We start from the raw sequence: 22,670 nt of genomic DNA on the forward strand, positions 1-22,670 counted from the left end.
AGTCGCGTGCAGGGTTTCCGGTATGCCGGATCCAGCCAAAGTGACGATGCATTTGTGAATGTGAATTCTCGCTTATTCTCGGTAGTGCTATTGGGTTGGGAAGAGATTAAAATGTCACGATAACATTAATTGAAAGCATTAGTACATCGGTGAATCGCCTCTGTTTATTTGTCCTTTTCATGTCAATGTTCGACAAAATGTTCCGAAACTGGAAGGCTGCGATACGCAACACTCACAGCATCAGAAAGTCGAACGCTCTTGCCAGCCGTGAACACCTCATGGACAGCATCTCCAGAATAAACACCAAGGTGGCAAAAATCAACAGATACCACAACGATTGGTAGCATCCGATCATGTGTTCATTGGTCAGAACTGCCGGTATGTGTTGGTGCTTCTCGCGTCGAAAGAACCGGTATCCGACGTATTGGTGCATCCAGTGTCGGATCAGGCCCGCGGTTTTGATGTTTCCGATCTGTCCATCGAACAGCTCCGTAAGGCAGGATATCTTCGGGTAGTACAGACAGATTGGCTGCCGCAGTAGGACCTCATCGGTCGGGAAAACGATTCCCCGGGTGTAGAAGTGTTCGTTGTAGTAGGCGACCTGGTCGAAGGTTGTCAGGATGGCAACGTTGAGCTCGTTCGTACCTTGCTTACGGTGGGCGTCGAAGAAAAATGTTGTGGTCTCCGGAATAGTTTCCGACCTTTCCAAAATATGGGGCATTCCTTCAAGATACATTTTCCCGGCGTAGGACAACCAGTAGGGCATATTTTCGTGTTCGATTTCCCACAGGGTGTTGACGTGAGAAAAGTTCTTCTGTTGTTGAAGATATTCGAACAAGCTACCTTGGTAGAGGGACCGCATCACGAAGCAGTAGTATAACCAAAGGAAAATAAGGGTTCGTGCGAAGTTTCTCCCTGGTGTTCGAATGATCGCTCCTCCGAAAAATAGATTGATCATGTTCAGCCAAGGCATCCGAACTCTACGACCGTACACGAATTCGCGCATCGATTTTGAACAGAATTTCAGCAGGAATACCACAACGAACCCCAAGAGCAAATATGTAGATAAAATAATCCAAGTCAGTATGGAGAAAGGTCGGAAAAGTTTCTCGAATGCTGAGTATGGTCTGCCAGGAGGGACAGCGAATAACATTTTCATCGTGTAGTAACTGTCGCTTTGTTTAAGCAGAGTCATACGCTCTCCACGCATTGCAAAAGCACCTATCGAGATGTTGACCTTTCCATCGGCTGTCAATTTAAGAGCTCCGGATATGGCTTTTTTGTTTTTTATGACTCCCCATTTGACCTTTTCTTCCACTTCTACTAACTCAACGGTAAAGTTGAACTTGTCAGCAATCAAATGTAACAGGTCTCCTTCAACGCCTTCCAAGGTTTTTGTACCGGTTTTAGGATCTCTCTTGATCATCGTGTAAGGTGGATAGTAGAAACTCGCAATACGTATCGGACATCCGTGAAAATCCAACAACTTATTCGGAAACAGTTCCACGTGCGGATCGAACAAAGTATCCGCTAGCCATCGATACAGGAGCACAGGGTTGTCTCGTTCGCACTGATTTTCCACGTACGGATAGTAGGTGTACAGAAGCACATCTGCAATCCCTTCCGACTGATCCAAGGTAGTTGTCACAACCACCACATTCACAATGTTCAGGGACCACAACTCCGCAAACATGTCGTGAAGTGTTATCTCGTCGATAATTTCCGGAGCCGTAAGCACTATCAAATAATGGCCACTGTAATCGTACCTAGCCGGTGTCATCTCCTTCAATACGCTCCGAAAAGCCTCGTACCCATCGATGAAGAACACGTTGTAGAAATACGGACGACGCGGTATGTCGTCCGTGGTGCTGAAAATGAACGCTATCTCGTGGGACGTTTCCAGCATAACGTTGTTCAGGATGTCAAGTTGCAGTTGGTCGGTTTCGGGACTGACCTTGGCCCGCCGGGTGATCATCGTCGCCGAGTGACTGGACACATAGTTCCGATCCAGAATGGTTATTATGGATTCGGAAAACTCCAGCACCACAATGTCCGGCAGCACCTCCAGGGGACTGAACGAGCTGCTGTTGGTTGCGTTCAGGGCCGTTAGGATGGTTAGGAGTGTATCCGGATTCATTTTGAAGTTCTAACGAGGGTGAACTTGAACTTGCTTTTATACTTGGACCGAAAGTCAGGAATAATTTGTCATCTTAGTAAATAAGCAGGTACCCGTGTCAATGTCAGCTTTGTCCTAGAAATTTTTAAACATATCACGACGACTTATTTTGGATGACAAATGACCTTATGGGATTCTAAAAAAAGACTTCTTGACGTCTTCTAAAATCTATGCTCATTGTTAGCGTAATGTGTGTTCCTACGGCTGTGACTACACCCCGTTTCTAATCGATTAAGCACAGTAGAACTTTCCTCAGAACTTTAATCTTAGTTGAAACCAGTTCCAGCACAAAGATGACGAAACTTGCTCCTAGAAAGCCACCAAAAACTTGATAACAGCCGGCCAAGTGTTCGTTGCGTAACGCTCGAGGAACATCCGAATCGATGGGTTTCCGGAAAAAATCATAATCCCCGTACTGCCTTATCCAAAAACCAATCAATCCGGTAGCTTCGAGGTTCCGTATTTGCCTATCGAACACGGAGGTGAGTCGTGAGTTTTTCGGATAGTAGATCCCGAAGGGATAGGACGAGACCTTATCCCTGGTGATGAAGACCTTCTGTTGCTTTGGGGACATCTTGTTGTGATACGCAACCAAGTCGAATGTTACCAGAACTACACCTTCGAGCTGTCCAAGGCCGAGCTGTTCGATAGCCTGGCCAATGGTATCGCGACCGGGTTTCAAGAAGCGAGTTCTAGAATGGAATTGAGAGCTTATTAAAGACAACTATTTAGAAAACTGTGAAGTTTAGCGTACCGTTGCATTACGCTAGGTACCGATACGAAGAAGCGTTTTGATACCTCTAGCATATAATAATCGACACCTGAAAGATCGATATCCCTCATGGTTTGTAACGGAGGATGATTCATTGTTTTCTGCAGGTAAGTGTACAGCGATCCTTGGTAAACAGATCGAAGAATTAAAGTGAAATAAATCCAGAGGACCAGTATGGTACGCGCGAAGTTTGTTCGAGGAAAGTTTAGTTGAACACCGCCGAACAGTACGTTGATCATGTTCAAGCAGGGCGTTCTTGTTCCTACACCATACACTAGTGTTCTGCAATCGTTGGTCGTTTTTCGAAGTACGCCGATCACTACCATTGCGACTATTATACATACCAGTATAAGAATCCAATTCAAAAGGTCCAGCGGACGGAACAGTTTTTCGAAAGCCTTATACGGTCTTCCGGATGGTACAGCAAAAATTACACTAGTGGTGTAGTAAGCAATCCCCGGTTTCAGATAGAAGTGTCGATCATAGGTGAATCCCAAACAACCAACGCCGAAGTCTACATCGCCTTCCTGAATCATCTTCATCAATCCTGTACTTTTGCCTCGTTCACCAATGAATCCCCATAGCTCATCAGTTGATGGTACCTTGTATTGTACAGTGAAATTTAGCTTATACTTCAACAGATCGATGATGTCGCCCTCGAAGCCTCGATGTATTATTTTGGTGGAGGCTCTCTGTAGTTGTAACATGGAATACGGTAAAATATCCACTGTTCCACCCTTGAGTGGGCATCCGTAGAACGTCTGCAAACGATTCGGGTACCAGTCAAACTTCGGAATCGTTTGCAAACTTGAAAAGTTATGCCACAAAATAGGTTCAACACTACCACAGTGTGTCGAAGAATACGGATAGAAGGTGAAAATCGCCACCTGTGCTTTACCTGCGACCAATACGTTGACGTTAAAGACGTCAAGTTTCCACAAATCATTCATGATGTTACCCACAATTTCCGCTCTTTCATCGCCAATGCTGCCAACAATCACAATGAAGTAAAACCCAGACAAATCGTAGGATTCATAATTCATTGTACGGTAAATTTTTCGGAAACCTGAATAACTTTGGACCAGGAATAGATTAAAGTGGTGAGGTCTCACTAATAATACTGGTAATGGCTGAGTGAAGCAAATCACTGTCACTGAACTGGAAAGTTTCTTCAAGACCTCATCGAGAAGTCCAGCGCTACCGTGTACTTCGTCGTCGAAGGCGGAATTGATTGAAACTGGCTGGAAGGCGTCGCGGAAGCTCGATTGAACAACGGTCGCAATTGTTTCGACGAGTACGGGGTTCGGTGCGGAGTCGGGTTCGGTTTTTACGATTAGGACAAAGCAAAAAAGAATGAACGGAAGCATCGTTAAATCGAAACTGATGATCCAAATGAAACTTTCTTTCCTTTAACATTATTCCCTGGTCAAGAATGATTCGCATAGTTGTTTACAAATGACGAATGCTTTCCATTATAGAAAACAATAGGTACAATTAGAGAAATTGAAACCAAATCGATTTCCACTGATAAACCGGATAAGATTGGGCTGTTATTCGATAAGCCTTTTTAGTAATGTTATGAAATCGTTTGGTACATCTTTGTACCTGAAAATAATCACATTTTCGTAGGTGATGGAAAGAATTAGAGACATGAGCTATCAATGAACGAAAGAACATAAGCCGTAAATATCATGTATTTTTCGAAAAAGATACAACGGCTCACCGGCAGGACTTGAACCGCGGAGATTGCAGGTTCAAGTCCTGCCGTTGAGCCGTTGTATCTTTTTCGAAAAATACATGATATTTACGGCTTATGTTCTTTCGTTCTTTGATAGCTCATGTCTCTAATTCTTTCCATCACCTACGAAAATGCCTTTTTAGTATGTTGGTCTATGTTTCAACTATTTTATGACTCATCAGGCGTTGTCAAAGCTGCCGAAATTGATAGTTTTTCAATACGAGTTACAGACAAGTGATAGTGTTGAGTACCTCTTTTTGCTGAATAAGAAAATATTAAAACCCAAAACGAGTTTTTTTAGCCTTGTCAGAGACTTAAGACTTTTAACTTAAGACGTAGACTGTAGACTGAAGAACGTAGACTGAAGACTGTAGACTAAAGACTGAAAACTGAAGATTGAACCTTGTAGACTGAAGACTTTAGACTGAGCTCTGTAGACTCTGTAGAATGAAGACTGGAGATTGTAGTCTGAAGAATATAGACTGTAGACTATAGGTAGACCCAAGACTGTAGACTTAAGACTGTTGGCCTAAGACTGTAGTCTGAAGACTGAAGACTGTATGCTGAAGACTGTAAACTGAGCTCTGTAGACTGAACGCTGTAGATTGAAAAATGTAGAGTTAAGACTGTAGATTAAAAAATGTACACGGTAGACTGTCACCTGAAAACTGTAGGCGGAAGGCTGAAGATTGTAGACTGAAGAATATAGACTGTAGGCTGTAGGTGAACCGAAGACTGAAGACTTAAGGCTTTTGGCCTTAGACTGTAGTCTGAAGTCTGTAGACTGAAGACCGTAGTCTAAAAAGGCTGTAGGCTAAAGACTGTAGACTGAAGGCTGTAGACTTCAGACTGTAGATTTGAAAGTGTGAAATTCAAACTGTAGATCGAAAAATGTACACAGTAGCCTGTCACCTGAAAACTGTAGATTGAAGACTGAAGATTGTAGACTGTAGACAAATTACTGAAGTCTAAAGATTGTACACTGTAACTAGTAGATTGTACATTGTACACTAAAGACTTCAGACAGAAAACAGTAGGTTGACGACAGTAGTCTGTAGAATCAATACTGAAGATTGTAGACTGAAGAATGGTGACTGTATACTGAAGACTGTCGACTGAAAACTAAAGACTGATAGAAGATGGTAAACTGAATAATGTAAATTGTGGACTGTATACTGAAGAATGTCTACTGAAGACTGTAAAAAATATTTTTTTGAATATAGACTGCTGACTGAAGGCTCTGCCTAAACAGAAGATTGAGGACTCTAGATCAAAGACTGTAAACTGAAGGCTGTAGACTGAAGACTGTAGATTGAAGATTGTAGACTGAAGACTTTCGACTGAAAACTGAAAGAAGATGGTAGACTGAAGAATGTAGATTGTAGACTGTAGACTGTATACTGAAGTATGTCTACTGAAGACTGTAAAAAAAACATTTTTTGACTGTAGACTACGATTGAAGGCTCTATTTGGACAGTAGACTGAAGACTGTAGATTGAAGATTGTAAACTGAAGACTGTGGGTGGACTGAAGACTATGGACTAAAGACTATGGACTAAAGACTTTCGACAAAAGACTGGAGACGGAAGACTAATGTCAGTAGACTGCTAACAGTAGACTGAAAACTGTAGATTTTAGACTTGAAGACTATGAAGTAAGGACACGATTTCGATGTGCATACTTTTGACCTGTTAAATTACTTCGAGATCTTTATTGGAAATTACATTCAGCTTAACTTTGTTTTATTGACTTTTAAAGAATACACTGAGGTTTTTTTTTACGCGGTATTTGGTCCCGCGTAAAAAAAAACCCGCGTAAAAAAAACCGCGTTAATTCGAAAATCCGCGTAAAAAAAAACCGCGTTAATTCGAAAATCCGCGTAAAAAAAAACCGCGTTAATTCGAAAATCCGCGTAAAAAAAAACCTCGTTAATTCGAAAATCCACGTAAAAAAATCCATTTTATTAAAAAGTTCAAACAAAACAGCATGTTACTAAAAAAACGCGTAAGAACCATGATTATTTAAAAATTTGCGTACAATGATAGTTTATTTTTAAGATAAAAAACAAAATCAATTAGATTAATAGAATAGTAGGGTTTAAGGTCTCATGTTCCATGTCTCAGGTCTTAGGTTTCATGTCTCAGGTCTCAGGTCTCATGTCTCATGTCTCATGTCTCATGTCTCATGTCTCAGGTCTCAGGTCTCATGTCTCAGGTCACATGTCTCATGTCTCAGGTTTCAGGTCTCAGGTCTCATGTCTCAGGTCTCATGTCTCAGGTCTCATGTCTCATGTCTCAGGTCTCAGGTCTCAGGTCTCATGTCTCATGTCTCATGTCTCATGTTTCATGACTCATGTCTCATGTCTCAGGTCTCATGTCTCATGTCTCATGTCTCATGTCTCATGTCTCAGGTCTCAGGTCTCATGTCTCAGGTCACATGTCTCATGTCTCATGTCTCAGGTCTCAGGTCTCATGTCTCATGTCTCATGGCTCATGTCTCATGTCTCAGGTCTCATGTCTCATGTCTCAGGTCACATGTCTCATGTCTCAGGTTTCAGGTCTCAGGTCTCATGTCTCATGTCTCAGGTCTCATGTCTCATGTCTCATGTCTCAGGTCTCATGTCTCATGGCTCATGGCTCATGGCTCATGTCTCATGTCTCAGGTTTCAGGTCTCAGGTCTCATGTATCACGTTCTTAGTCTCAGAGCTAAGATTTTCCCAACTACAAAAAGATTCTAAGTGTTTTCCTTTGAAAAAGTCTTAGAATATTTTCTCTGAAAAACCGCGTTAATTCGAAAATCCGCGTAAAAAAAACCGCGTTAATTCGAAAATCCGCGTAAAAAAAACCGCGTTAATTCGAAAATCCGCGTAAAAAAAGCCGCGTAAAAAAAAACCGTGTAAAAAAAAACCGCGTAAAAAAAAACCTCAGTGTACTGCAGAAATATTCTGATACCGCAATTCGTTCAGTTACGAGAAATTCAAATGTATAGTCCTTAAATTAAAAGAAATTTAAACGAACGAAGATTGCTTCAATATTAATTTTTATCTTGGTTTTTTTTTTTTATTAACGATGAACAGTGTATTTGAAACTCGCATCTCCTATATTTAACTGTTGAATGCTATCAATCGACGGCATGTAAAAGAAACTTCCTTAAACAAACGATCCGGATAGATGCAAGTTCAATCGCAAAGACGACAACGCTCAAACCTAACAAACACGCAAAAACCTGATACCCGCCGGCCAAATGCCCATTGGTCAAAGCTCGAAGGCCCTCGTTTTGTTTGGGTTTTTCGAAAAAATTGTAATCCCCATATCGCCGTATCCAGAATCCAATCATCCCGGTTGGCTGCAGACTTCGAATCTGCTCATCGAACACCCTCGTAAGGCGAGATTTTTTCGGATAGTAGAACCCGAACGGATAGGCGGAGATGAGTTCCCTGGTAATGCGAACCATCTGCCGCTTTGGGAACACCTTGTTATGGTAGGCAGCGTAGTCGGAGGTCACCAGCACTACGCCATCCAGTTCGCCTCGCCCCAGCTGTTCGATCGTTTTACCCAACGAATCTTTACCGGGAGTGATAAAGATGGTCCTGCAAGAGTAATTGGTCAATGGTCGAAGGTTAAAAATACCACCGGAAACAGTATTACCGTTCCAGCACCGAAGGCATCGTTACGAAAAATCTTTTCGCAATTTCCATCATGTAGTAGTTGACTCCGGAGCGATCGATGTCATCCATGGTCTTCAGTGGTGGATGATTCATTGTTCTCTGAAGATATTTGTAGAGGGACCCTTGATAGGCCGAGCGTATAATGAATGTGTAGTAGATCCAGAGAAAGAAAACTGTACGAGCGAAATTATTTCCAGGTGACTGTGGTAGAGCACCCCCGAAAAATATGTTCAGCATGTTAAGGTACGGTGTCCTAGTTGCCATTCCATAGAACATAACTCGATTGTCGAAGCAAAACATCAATCGAAGTAGGTTCGTTACCACTAATCCGATGATCAAATAGGCTATGATACAAATCCACACTTTCCCTTGAAAAGGACGAAACAACTTCTCAAAAGCTGTGAAAGGTCGACCGAGAGATACGGCAAAAACGACTTCGCTAGTGTAGTGAGCGACACCAGGTTTAAGATAGTGGTGTCGATCGTAGGTGAATCCCAAGCTTCCGACGGCAAAATCAACTTCCGCCTCCTGGATCATCCTCATCAATCCGGTACTTTCGCCTCGCTTTCCAATGAATCCCCACAGCTCCTCGGTTGAAGGAAGTTTGTACTCAACCGTGAAGTTCAGTCGTTGCTTCAGCAGATCAACAATGTCACCCTCGAAACCACCTTGACTGATTTTCGAAGAATTCTCGTGCGCATTCACTACCGAATACGGTAGGGCGTCTAATGTTCCACCTTTCAACGGGCAGCCGTAGAAAGTTTGAAGGCGGTTTGGATACAGAAGAATACTTTCGTCAACGTCGGTGAAGTTGTACCATAGTTGTGGTTCAACGACACCGCAGTGTGTCGAAGAGTACGGAAAGAAAGTGTAGATTAACACTTGATTCTTGCTGGTATCTGTCACTAGTACGTTCACATTGGTTATATCAAGCTTCCACAAATCCTCGAAAACTGTTCGGATCAAATTATCCGGTAGTTCTTCAGAATCCGTTAGTATAACTATGAGGTAGAATCCGGAGGAATCAAACGATTTATAGGTCATAGTTGTGTATATTTTGCGAAAATCTGGATAATCTTCAATCAGAAAAAGATTGTAAAAGTGCGGTCGAATCAGTTTTTCGGCGGGTGTAACAAATCGGACTGTTAGTTCACCGGTAGTATTTATTAGTACATCATTGAGAAATGTCCTTCCACTATCGTTAGAACAGCTTACGGCAACTGCGTCGTAGGGATGCAAAAAGCTTGTTCTTAGGATGATTGAAACTGCTTTGACCAACAGCGAATCACTCACGTATTCGTCAAATGGCAATAGATTACCTTCGGACGAATTAAACAAAAGAAAGCCGACGAAGAGCAGCGCAAAACAGAACATATTTCAGAAGGAAACGGAACTCGATTGAGAATAAAGCACATGTTTCGCTCTCTGCTTTGCCGTTCGTTTGAAAATATTTGTAATTCACCCGATGTAATGAGTGCTAATGGAAATCGATCAATGGCTAGTGAAAGAATTGAAAACCTGTGTTGTAATCAATTCGTTGCTGCTCGTATCGTTTTGCGAATACTACCTCTAGAAACAGGATCAGTAAAGCAAGGACGCACCCAACGACTAGCAGTTTGAAACATCCTTCAACCTGTGAAAATTTCAGATTTTTGGGTTCGTTAGAACGAGGAAATTGTTTTACGAAAATCTCCTGATGAAACTTGGAGGCCCACTGGTCGATCAAACCAGCTGCATTGAGCTGACCCAAGAGGTTGTTGAACGGTGGCAGAACCGGTGCCGATCGTTGGGTATAGATGACCAGCCTCGCTAAGTACACTCGATCCCAAGACACTCGGAGCATGCTGCCATGTTTGGTTAGGTGCCTGTTGAGGTATCCAAATAGTTCGATCGGTGCCAGCACTACGAAGTGCGTCCTTGAATGCTGAAGTTCATCGATTTCCTGATGGTTGAATACGCTGAAGTTGGTTAGACGTAGAAACGGCTTAACGTAGGTTAACTCGTCGAATATGAAGGAAAAATTGCGAGCCATGTGGATCTCGTAGCCAGCATCGGTGAACTCGGGAACGATCTTGAAATTGGTTTTATTCGGCTGTTGTTGAAGGAAGTTGAACAACGATCCGGTGTATAGGGTACGAATGACAATGCAATACAGGAACCAGAACGCCAATAGTGTTCGGGCAAAGTTTCTACTGGGCAAATGGTTTAGGGCTCCTCCGAACAGAACGTTGAATGTGTTCAGCACCGGTGTTAGTATCGATTTACCGAACACAAAATCCCGTACCTTCCGCTTACACTGCTTGATAATGTAGATCACCACAAGAGCCGTCACCATTAGGAATGAAACACAGGTCCAGGTCATGTTTCTGAACGGTAGCACCAGCTGTTCGACCGATGAGTAAGACCTTCCAGGAGGCGCAGCTAACGTTATCAACGAGGTGTAGTACGGGAAGGAATCGCCCATGTAACGATTCCTTTTTTGGGTAGCTGCCCAAAATCCAATGCTGAAATTGACAACCCGATTGCGGACCTGTTAGGAACACAAGATCAGTGAACTGAATTTAACCTTTGACCACAATACCTACATATTTAGACATTCCGGTAGACTGATTGATCTCAGCAGTAACACCCCAATCCGGAGGACTGACCTCAACTAACTGAAGAGTGAAATTCAACCGTTGACTCAGCACCCGAGCCAGTATACCATCTATACCATCTACTCCAACAATTTTTCCATCGGGCCCACGGTTGAACATCATGAATGGAGGAATCGCAAATGAGGCCATCTTCAACGGACAACCGTAAAAGTTTCTCAACTTCACCGGAAAGTAATCCAAGCTTTCGTACAGAAATCGACCTTCGTTGTAGATGTTCCACAACTGGGGCTGAACCTGTTCACAGTATCCGTTGCCAAACGGAAAGTACGTATACTGATATGCCCTCCCGGGGGCATCGTCGTAAATCAGCAAAACAGCGACGTTCACAATATACCGACCCCACAGATCGTTCATGATCTCCTGGACCGTCTCGAAGCTGTTGCTAGTGGCATCGTTCACGATAATCAGAAACACCCCGTTGTAGTTGTACGTCTTGATGCGCATCCCGTCACTTATGGCTGCGAATGCTTCGTAGTTATCGACCAGGAAGATGTTATGCGATCGGGACTGGTCCAGTACCTTGGCCTTGCTCGTTTCCAGTTGAACGGTGATTGTGGGTTCGATTTTGAGCAGTATGTGTTCGAGCACATCCCTGTGGGATAGAACGTTTTGCGGATTTTCGGCATGGCGCCGGACGTACACTCGGTTTGTTTCCAACGCGAAGAACCCTCCAATTATGGTAACAACGGCATCCGTGAGCGATGAGTCCACCTTGGAGCTTATCGACGGGAAGTGTTGGAAGGGATTCGATTCGGCACGGATTGCGAGTATTCGTACGACCAGTGCAAGGAAGGTGAAACGGTTCATGGTTGATTGGGAACTGTACGAGTTGGGTTAACATAATTGGGGCTTTTATAATCAGTTGGGTGGTTGTTAATCAGCTTTTTGTATGGGCTTGGTTGACCGTATTTAATTAGTGGCTGGTTTAATAAGGGGGAAGAATACATTGTCAATTTGGGGACATGCAATGTAATAATTTTCCTTGAAAGAACGAACTTTGTTGGAATTTGCAAGCTAGTTAGAGTTTTAAAATTGTGAGGAATGAAATGTAACCGACACTTGTAAAAAAGGAGTTAGTTTAGCTCGACTTTAGTCCAGCTAGGTGCTTCCGTTAGTTTTGATGATTAACACCCTGGAAAGTCAGGATGATGACTTCGTTGAATAAGCGCGATGTTGAAGAATACGGTGAGATATGAAAGGGTTGTTTGGAAAATTGTTTGCAGAAGAAGAAGGACGTTGAAGAAAAACTCAACGCGTTAGAGAAATGGTCAAACGACAATAAACCGTGAATATCGTTTATGTTATCAAAGTGCAATCGAGCAGAAGTTAAGATTCGTACCTGCAGAGCTGCATGAAAGTCAACTATTCCGATAAATTCTATTTTGCTGGGACCAAAAAAAGATGTTCTAGCGGTTGCGATTTTTATCCAGAGTGAGTAAACCGGCACAAACTACACAACTTCATACATCCGATAGATAATTTTTTTTTGCAATAGATGTTCAACGCGATCGTTTGAGATGCCCATTTTCTCGTTACACAATCTAAATGTGCTTTTATTAGGCTGGACTATTTGCAAAAAATAGGTGTTAGCTTAATGTGGCCAATTGTGTCAGTGGTGGCCAGGCACACATGCTAGAGTAGTGCGTGAACACAACAAAAGTTCGGTGTGGTATGTTTGCGTTTTTCAAAGCGGCATTCGTCGGAACAACCTTTACCAGTTCAACTTGTTTTAAAAAAGGTGAGTGTACTATTTTTTTTTTGATTTGGATAAGTTTTTAAACTAAAATAGGTGAAGGTGTGCCAAACCTCTCGTTTGACCCTCCACAAGTAGATATAGCACAGGACTCATGGCCGTAAGGCATCACCGATCTTTCCAAGCTTTTGGAGAAGATTCGAAGTTCAGGTGCAATCGATCATTCGAACATTTCAACTTCGGATATTTCGGGATTTAAAGGATTCAATTGAAAAAACACAATGAACTGAGAAACGTGTATTTGTTTTCTAAAAATTCCAAAAATACGTTTACTAGTAAAATAGTTTCTACTACCTTCAGATTTGTTTACTTTAACAAAAGAATTGACGTTTTAATCTCGTGAAATGACAGAAATGTATCTCTACGCAAAATACTAGCGCTGCCAACAGCAAACCAAGGGAAAGCAGACCAAAAACTCCGGCTAGCATATTCCAGGACATCGGTCGTGCCTCTGCCTTCGTTCTAAGCTCCCGAATCGCTTTCTCCAAACGGTAATCGATCAAATTTCGCTTCCAGCGCACCATGAATCCGTGGGTTACGAGTTTATGCATAATCGGATCGAAAACCTCGACCAGCGGTGAATGTTTTCGGAATTGAATCCCAACAGCGGACATGTAGACGCGCTCCCGAAACATCTGGTAGAATTCAGTTCTTCCAGCTTTCAGTGATCCCTGGTTGTCGTAATCCATATCTTCCGGGAGTATCACTGCAGCCCCCTGGAGTTGGCCACTGCGAATCAGCTTGTACGTAGCCATGAAGTTGTTGGTAGTCATCATCGTTATACGGGCTTTGGCTGCCTCCGGAATTCCATTGTATACGAAAAGTTGTCTGTGCAGTGAGTAGATTCTGAGATTCTCATCCTCTAGGAATTCTTCCCAAGATTGAACGGCGCTTCGATTTTGTAGGAGATACAGTTGTCCGAACATGATCTGCTGGTAGACTGTTCGAAGTATGAAGGTGCAGAATATCCAAAGGAGCAGGAGGAAACGGGCAAAGTTCCTTTTAGGTTCCGGTTGTATCGGTAATCCTAAAGCCGACTGTAGAAAACTGACCATAGGTGATCGGTTCGAAGGACCACATACAAAGTCCCGTGTTTTTCTGGGAAATACGCTCAACATGGTAATCGTAGCTATACCGATGACGAAAACGAATGCTATTCCTATCCACAAGAAATTCTCAAATGGTAGCAGAAGCCGTTCAATTTGACTATATTCACGGCCAGGCGATACGATTATCCCCACGTAAGTGATCAAGTGAGGAGTTGTACTGGACATGAACTGATAACGTTCCCACGTCATAATGAAGTACCCCAATGTGAAATTAGCGGTACCGTCTAGTAGATAACCGGATGCACCAGTGCCTGTACCGTTATCGAAAAGTTCGCCATATTGGTATTCCGGTGGAGCGATAAGCGAGACGATTGTGAAGTTGAATAGTTCAGATAGTGTTTTCAACAGAGTTCCTTCGATTCCTATGAAATCGACTGGCTTGTTTTCTTCGTTATAATGAATCATCATGAAGGGAGGCGTTTCAAAAGTGGCCACATGCAAGGGAGTTGCAAAGAAGTTTTTCGTTATTGGCGAGAAAAACTCGTTTTGATCTTGCTGCACCGATACTTTTTTGGTAATCACACGAGGGGCGTCCGATCCATCGGTTCCATAGGGTAAGTAGTTGTACAAAGCTACTGTTGCAGCTTCTCGGCACAGAACAACAGACTTGAACATGTTCTGATGCATCAACAAATTAAGAAGTTTTAACGCTGTTGAAGGGCAGTCAGTGTTCAGTGAAACAACGATCAAGTAACCGTCCAAACGGAAGATACTACCCTTAAGAAGCTCCCCGAACGTTTCCAGCATAGAACTTGATTCTATTACCACTACGTGGTATTTTTCGAAGCTCTTGCGCAGAAACTTTGAATCCGTACTGTACACTATAATCGGGAATCTACTCTCGACGAACTGTAGCATTTTGAAAACGGAACCGAACCACTGGTTGGAACATAGTAGCAAAACGTGAACAGTTCTAGCTTCGGCGTCGAATGACCTTCGTACAACTTCAACGACTGTATCGAAGAGCAGCTCTGCTGGTTGCGGTTCATGAATATTGACCGCAACAACGGCACCTAGACAGAAATATATCACTAGCAACATGCTTGTTTGACAGCGTGAATTGAACAGTTTCGGAATTCTAGAATTTGTTCTATATTAGAAGTCCAGTTGTGTGTACATTTAATTTGGATTTGTTTGCATATCGTCAAATGCATAACGGCATTTTGCGAAATTGCTAAAGCGTAATTGAGCGTTCTCACGTAGTCGTAGTCTTAAGTGCAAGGCATGTTCATCAAAGAACATGTCGTTGGCACCGGCTGGACTGCCTGTCGTGTTTTATTTGAAGTGAAATGCTCATTTTTTTTGGGTTCCAGCAGAGCACCAATGACCAGTTGTTATAATGAAAAAATGTTCAAGATAAAGCGATGGTAATGATTTTTGTTTTAAATGGTGCGCATCGCGAAAATCCGAGCTACTCGCACGCAAAGCTGGTAAAATCGCTAAAAGTTGCCAAATCAACCGTTACAAATGTAATTACAAATGTAATGTAATTTGGGGAACGTTTGTCGACAGCCAGGAAGTCTGGATCGGGGTCAAATCGAAAACCGGAAGCCGCTGAGACGAGAGAGAGAGAGTTGCCGGTAGTTTCAAGCGACACCCTAACCTCTCTCTCCGAAATGCCGCAAATAAGCTAGGTATATCGTCTACAACCGTGCATCGAGCCAAAAAACGAGCCGGAGTATCGACTTACAAGAAGGTAGTGACTCCAAATCGCGATGATAAACAAAATACGACGGCCAAAGCGCGATCCCGGAGGCTGTACACGACGATGCTGACGAAGTTTGACTGCGTGGTAATGGACGACGAAACCTACGTCAAAGCCGACTACAAGCAGCTTCCGGGACAGGAGTTTTATACGGCAAAAGGAAGGGGAAAGGTAGCAGATATTTTCAAGCACATGAAACTGTCAAAGTTTGCGAAGACATATCTGGTTTGGCAAGTCATCTGTACCTGTGGCTTGAAAAGCAGCATTTTCATAGCTTCCGGGACTGTCAACCAAGAAATTTACGTGAAAGAGTGTTTGAATAAACGTCTGCTGCCTTTCCTGAAGAAACACGGTTGTTCCGTACTGTTTTGGCCGGATATGGCATTTTGCCATTACGTTAAAAAGGCCATGCAGTGGTACGCCGCCAACAACGTGCAGTTGGTTCCCAAGGACAAGAACCCTCCCAACACGCCAGAGCTCCGCCCAATTGAGAAATACTGGGCTTTTGTCAAGCGGAACCTAAAGAAGACAGCAGTTCAAGGTAAACGGCGAAGAAGGTGGACAAGGTGGCTGTACAAAATCTGATGGCAGGGGTTAAGCGTAAGGCCCGGCAATTCGATTTTGGAAAAGCGGAAGCCTAACTAAATATTTTTCCTGAATTTTATACTAATTTAATTTAATTTGATTTTTTAAATAAACGATTTCACCGATTTACACGCGTTTTCCCTTGACCAAATTTTGACCGTATCACCCTTTATGTCGATGATGTCCAGGTATTGATGACACGTTTAGAGCAATTGGAGAGGCCTGGCTATCAAAGAAGTTTGAAATGGCAGACGTTTGAGAGGTCCAACCGTTTCTTGAAATGAAGATTGATTGACGATGTTTAAGATATGCCAAAGTCTGACAGGTACATTATACATATGAGAATCATCATTTGAGAATTGTAGGTCAAGGCACAGCGAGCCACCGCGTAACCCCAGTTTGCTACTCAGGGTTCATAGGTGTTATGGGACGCCTCGTTTACGAAACCACTTTAAGCTTCTCTACGACTAAAAGCCGATCTCTCCTCGTAATGATTCGGGGTTTTGCACACCTCCTGGCCGATTCAGGCCTGACTTGTCCTTTAACAACTCGAGGTCCGACTTCTGTGTCATAACACAAGAGCGGGGCTTCACGTAACGACTCAGATGATTCCCGACGGAGACGTCATCCTACTCCGACTCGAATGATTCGCCCGGTTTCCCTATTCCCTACGGTTTCCACTGCGTGGAAGGTCGAAACGGACCCTCACACAGCTTCTCACAGCTTCTCACACAGACAGCTTCAAACATTGGGAAATGAAACCACTCGGATACTGCTGGTGGATACTGGTGGGAATATCCTATTCAGATGGGCGGAGTTTCCAAGGCATCCATTGTCTAGAAGGTTTTTATCTTTACAGATTGGTCTTTATGGTCGATGGAGATTGAAGCTTGCGAAGAACGAAGAAGCAAAGTGGTCTGTGAAGAATCATGATGGGTTGCATTACCCTGAAGGAACACTGAATGCGTTCTTAGTGTTCAAGGCAGGAAGAAAGTTCACCGTTCGGATTGATCGTTTGTTCTAAGGGTTTTCGGTACCTTATAAGAGAACAAAACCCAGGATGTTCTGAAAATCACTGACACTGTATTTGAAACCCTCCTGAAAATCATGCTTCTGGTATAGTGGGTCTTCCAGCCCTCCAACATAGTCCAGATCTCGTGGCTGTAGCGGATAAGCGGTCTTATTAGGAGTTGTAGATGGCTCACCGAATCCCGTGATACTCCGCCGTTGTATAAATCTTCTGAAGACCACTGTAAGTGCAGTTAGAAATTCGGATTTTGAAGAACCTAATCAAGTATTTTCTGAGAAGAAACGTGTATTTATGTCTTTTTTTTTTCGTTTTTAAATGTAAGTCAGAGAACAAAGAAATGTTGAAGCTATTTTCGATACATTGTAATTGGTGATTCTTCGAGTGTAACCTGAGTGTATAATGTACTTGATTAGGACTTGTATCGGCGATACTCATCCTGGTAGTTTCAAGTTTAGTTTCAGTTTCAAGTTTCAGTAATTACAGCTTATTACTGGTCCGACCGCACAGATCTCTTCCAACTTCTTGGATCTTGAGCGAGCGTCCTAAAATCGCTGCGGATGCCAGCTAATCGTGCCTCTTCCTCGACAGCCCACACCCATCCGCGAGGCCTATCTTGGAGTCCAAAAGTAGTCTTGGCAGCTCGTCGTTCATTGGGAGTTCTGATCGCACGTTCAGTCCACAGAAGCTTGTCTCCAAAGATTTGGCGTTTCAATCTCTTCAACCGAGCCCAGTGCATCTCTCCGAAAAACACTAGCACCGAGAACAGCAAACCCATGAAGTACAGTATAAAAACTCCGATCAGCATATTCAAAGTCATCGGTCGGGCCACTGCTTTCGAAGCCAGTTCGTCGATCGCTTCTTCCAAACCGTCATCGATCAAATTCCGTATCCAGTGCACTATAAATCCGTGTGTTATGAGTTTATGCATAATCGGATCGAAAATCTCGACCAGCGGGGAATATTTTCGGAATTGAATCCCAACAGGGGACATGTAGGCGCGCTCCCGAAACATCTGGTAGAATTCAGTTCTTCCAGCTTTCAGTGATCCCTGGTTGTCGTAATCCACATCTTCCGGAAGTATCGCTGCAACCCCCTGAAGTTGGCCACTGCGAATCAGCTCGTACGTAGCCATATAATTATCGATAGTCATCATCGTTATACGGGCTTTGGCTGCCTCCGGAATTCCATTGTAAACGAAAAGTTGTCTCGGAAGTGAGTAGATTCTGAGATTCTCATCCTCTAGGAATTCTTCCCACGATTGAACGGCGCTTCGGTTTTGTAGGAGATACAGTTGTCCGAACATGATCTGCTGGTAGACTGTTCGAAGTATGAAGGTGCAGAATATCCAAAGGAGCAGGAGGAAACGAGCAAAGTTCCTCTTAGCAGCCGGTTGTATTGAGTATCCCAAAGCAGACTGTAGAAAATTGATCATAGGTGATCGGTTCGAACGACCATATACGAAGTCCTGTGTCTTTCTGGGAAATACGCTCAACATGGTAATCGTAGCTATACCGATGACGAAAACGACTGCTATTCCTATCCACAAGGAGTCCTGAAAAGGTAGCAGAAGCCTTTCAATTTGTCCATATCCACGGCCAGGCGATATGACCATCCCCACGTAAGTGATCCAGTGAGGAATAGTACTTGACATGAACCGATACCTATCCTCGGTTATACCAAAGTATCCTAAGCTGAAATTAGCGGTACCATCTAGTAGATAACCGGAGGCACCAGTTCCGGTACCATTTTCGAAAATTTGACCGAATTCATATTCTATTGGGGCAATATGTGGGATGACCGTGAAGTTCAAGAGTTGAGAAAGAGTTTTCAACAAAATTCCTTCGATTCCTATGAAATCGATCGGCTCATTTTCCTCATTATATTGGATCATTATGTACGGTGGCGTTTCGAAAGTTGTTACGTGCATGGTCGCTGCAAAGAAGCTTTTCGTTGTTGGAGGAAAGAACTGCAGGTTTTGATCTTGTAGGGATATATTCTTGGTAATCACAAGAGGAGCGTCCGATCCATTGGTTCCGTAGGGCAAGTAGTTGTACAAAGAAATTGTTTGATCTTTTTGACGACATAGAACAACAGATTTGAACATGTTCAAATCGATAAGCACATTAAGAAGTTCCAACGCTGTCGAATGACAGTCAGCGTGAAGTAAAACAACCACAAAAAAACTGTCGAAACGGAAAAGGCTGTTTCTTAGAAGTTCGTCGAAGGTTTCCAGCGTAGTGTTTGAGTCTATTACCACCACATAGTGTTGCACGAAGCCGTCAGGGAGGAACCAAGATTCCGGATTGTCAACTATAACAGGAAAAGTACTTTCGACGACCTGCAGCATTTTGAACGCGGCGGAACTAAACCACTGGTTGGAACAGAGTAGCAAAATCCGAACGAGTCTGACCTCTTCGTCGAAAGAACTACGTATAACTTCGACGACTGTTTCGAAGAGCAGTTCCGTTGGTTCCGATTCTTGGATGTTGATTGTAGCGTAAGCACTTAGGCAGAAACATAAAAACACCAACATGCCTGTTTAACAATGGAAATAGTTAACCTTAAAAATTCTAGAAATTATGTCAACACCAGTGAACTAAATCGGGTACATTCGGTTTCGCATTTCGATAAATTTAACTGCAGTATGCAATTTGGCTGAGGTGTCGCTGTTGGGCATTCTCGCGTGGTTGTAATCATTAATGTACGCGTCTCAGCTAAAATCTTTTCTCTGTTAACACAACATTGACGTTTCTCGTCATTGAGGGATCATGTCGTTTAAGGCCGTCAATTAAACGTGATTTTAAATCCTGTTGAGTTTTTCTTTATTTTGGGTGCTCGGTATTAAAACATGGTTTCACTAATCAAAGATTCTGGACGAGCTTTTTTACTTGGACTAGACGGTAGATTCAGAAAAATATCGTCTCACATTTTTTTTCGAGTCTTATTTTTGAATTTTTTATTTGTTTTATTTGGCACACTGTATCATTATTTGTGCCCTACTCAACTCTGTATTCTTATTTGATGAAAATCTTTAATCATAAGCCAGGCTTCGCACTTTTCCTAGAACATGACTATCGGGCCGGAATATGACGGGTCCATCATGCTGCTTGATAATCGGCAATAAACGCTTCTGGAGGCATTCCCTGATAAAGTTCTGGATGTTCATTGTTTCCGATGTGACGTACGGGCAAGATATGTTGAATCATACAGTTTCCGGGCTCTTGGTTTGACAGAAGCGGCTTGATTTGGATTCTTTTTACGCTTTTTCTGCTTCCGGTACGTCTTGAGCCCAATTTATCATGTTAGACGTCGAGGTCCCAACTTTTCTCGCCACATCCCGAACAGAAACCGATGGTTTCTGTTTGTAGGCATCCCTGACCTGTTTTTTTCGATACCACGACTTACAGGACCAGATTTTCGACCACTCCTCGGTTCATCTTCAAATGTACAATGTTCACCATATTTATTAATAGCTGTCCGTATCGCCCCTACGCTCACATCCTCTTCTTTGACCAATTTTCTCAATGAAATTCCACTCACAGTACACCACTTGTGCACGATACTTTTTCACTTTTCCGGAATAAGACCACGCATTTTGAAATGTAATCACAAACTAAATGTTTTTTTGTGTTATCATGTACAGAAATGTGTAAACAAAAGGACGCAGCCAGTAGAATTCGAAAAAAAAAGAGTTTGATTCAAAATGACCGTTAACATTAGGTGTGCTTATAATTTCTGGAACAGTCTATATATGTCTCATCACAATATTCGATGCAGGCTTCACACTGCAGCCAATTGCTGGTCTCTTCTCGTCGAAATTGCCTTCGCATTTCGCCGCTTGCTTTGCTCGGTAGCTTGCGGTACCTCTAGTGATGAGTAATGGACCGCGTTTTTCGCCTTCTGGTGGACGTTTTCGCGTCCCATTTACACTACAAAAAAAATCACTGAGAACTCTTCCGAGGGACTTGCAACGCTTACATTTGCTCTCATAAATATGACTTTAATTTTTTTTAAAACGTCATTAGCGTTCCAAAATATGGTAGCCCAACAAATGGTACGTCAGACTACGTTTTCGACTGGTCATACACCTGAGTATATTTGCATGGTTCTGTATAGCCGGAAGTGATGATCTGGTGTGCAGATAACAAAATTTATTAATGGCCTAAAGCAGACCTTTCGAGCGAAGAACGATCGTTTCCATCGATTCGTCAAAGATCTTTTTGGATCCAAGCAAAGCGTCAACGAGCGTGAGGTAATACACATGGAAAAACGTTCATGATTAATACCGTATTTTTTTTCAACTGGAGACAAACCAGAGGTAATCTAGGTTCGCTCTAACTGCTGTCATCGTGCTCATTTATTGCTCTAGAGGCAACCTAGGTTCGCTCAAAAACGGACGAAGTCGCCCTGAGAAGAAAGTCAGTTTTGCGAGAAGTTCACCAATACTCTCAACGTTGTTGTCAAAGCATTAAACAGCTGTTTTTGGCTGAAAGCAAAACAGTTGAAATAATGAACGGGAAAATGATAATTGCCGCGATTTTGAACCTCTCAGCCAAGCAAAATCGTACTATCTGCTGTCCAGTGCAATCCGGACACGAAAAAAGGCAATCCGGATGTGAAGAACCGAGTGAAGAAATCCGGAAGTAAGAACAAAATGACAGCTGCATGTTAACATTGCGCTCGTTCTCACGCATACCTACGTATGGAATAACTCGAAATCCGAAAATCGTTTTTTTATTCGGACGGTTCCAGAGCCAAATCCGGATAAAAAAAACGCCATAAGTGATGTCTTGTGGTTATATATGTCTATCATGTCTTGATTATCGGTGACGTGTTGAGAGCAGTTTAAGTAGTCAAACGCTGGCATTCAAAGGGGTTTGAAAATGAACGACAAGGTATTTTCGTTCCTTGGAACACAGATTGATATATTAAGCCTCGAAAATATATTCAGTCGATTTGGGGTTCAAGAATGCAAGTCTATCAGCACGCCATTGGAAGTGAGATTTAGATGATTTCCGCGTCTCTTAGTCTTCCTGGAATTTCGGTGATCAAAACTGTTACGCTGAAGGACACAAAGGGCGTAAAAATGTCACGAAACAACGGATCAGTGTTGTTAAATTGAGCTATTGTACGGATTCAGTTGATATATATAGCCAATAGAAAGTTCTTAGTCTTCATTGATACCATACAAAACTTCACAGAAAATGTAGGGATTCAGGTGCGATCAGTAAGCTCACCGACTACGCAAGCAAATAGGAGATTTTGCATTCGAAAATCCCAGATCTCGAGGCTGTAGACGTTAACCGTACTCTAGGGTTTCTATGTAGATGGGCCACTGAATCGCATAATACGCTGCCGTTGGATGAATCTATTGATGTCCACTGCTAGTGAGAGTCATCAAGAATTTCCGGAAAGAACAGTTTGTTAAAATTGTTTTTTTTTTGTTTAAAAATTTGCATGAATAAAAAAAAAGTACA

General features: G+C 42.8%; 3 protein-coding genes across 3 annotated transcripts; all 3 read right to left on the reverse strand.

Annotated features, from left to right (window-relative positions):
- Nucleotides 1-232: 232 nt before the first annotated feature.
- On the reverse strand, nucleotides 233-2,137 carry LOC129757949 (uncharacterized). The gene has a single exon (XM_055755367.1). The coding sequence runs from the start codon at nucleotides 2,135-2,137 to the stop codon at nucleotides 233-235; it is 1,905 nt and encodes a 634-aa protein (XP_055611342.1).
- A 262-nt stretch (nucleotides 2,138-2,399) lies between these two features.
- On the reverse strand, nucleotides 2,400-3,991 carry LOC129757958 (uncharacterized). Its single transcript, XM_055755374.1, has 2 exons — nucleotides 2,931-3,991; nucleotides 2,400-2,868 (listed from the first exon to the last, which is right to left on the reverse strand). The coding sequence occupies exons 1-2, from the start codon at nucleotides 3,989-3,991 to the stop codon at nucleotides 2,400-2,402; spliced, it is 1,530 nt and encodes a 509-aa protein (XP_055611349.1).
- A 3,816-nt stretch (nucleotides 3,992-7,807) lies between these two features.
- LOC129757968 (uncharacterized) lies at nucleotides 7,808-9,398 on the reverse strand. The gene is made up of 2 exons (XM_055755386.1): nucleotides 8,335-9,398; nucleotides 7,808-8,276 (listed from the first exon to the last, which is right to left on the reverse strand). The coding sequence occupies exons 1-2, from the start codon at nucleotides 9,396-9,398 to the stop codon at nucleotides 7,808-7,810; spliced, it is 1,533 nt and encodes a 510-aa protein (XP_055611361.1).
- Between the last annotated feature and the right edge of the window lie 13,272 nt (nucleotides 9,399-22,670).

The sequence above is a fragment of the Uranotaenia lowii genome, chromosome 1 (genome assembly GCF_029784155.1).
Source record: "Uranotaenia lowii strain MFRU-FL chromosome 1, ASM2978415v1, whole genome shotgun sequence".
Lineage (NCBI taxonomy): Eukaryota > Metazoa > Arthropoda > Insecta > Diptera > Culicidae > Uranotaenia > Uranotaenia lowii.

Bases quoted from the DNA above. Each gene is read 5' to 3' on its own strand.
- LOC129757968 (XM_055755386.1), bottom strand. From the start codon at position 9,398: ATGACCTATAAATCGTTTGATTCCTCCGGATTCTACCTCATAGTTATA. The intron at 8,277-8,334 runs GTAATACTGTTT...TTACTCTTGCAG, and splicing joins ATGCCTTCGGTGCTGGAACG to GACCATCTTTATCACTCCCG.
- LOC129757949 (XM_055755367.1), bottom strand. From the start codon at position 2,137: ATGAATCCGGATACACTCCTAACCATCCTAACGGCCCTGAACGCAACC.
- LOC129757958 (XM_055755374.1), bottom strand. From the start codon at position 3,991: ATGAATTATGAATCCTACGATTTGTCTGGGTTTTACTTCATTGTGATT. The intron at 2,869-2,930 runs GTACGCTAAACT...ATTCCATTCTAG, and splicing joins GTACCTAGCGTAATGCAACG to AACTCGCTTCTTGAAACCCG.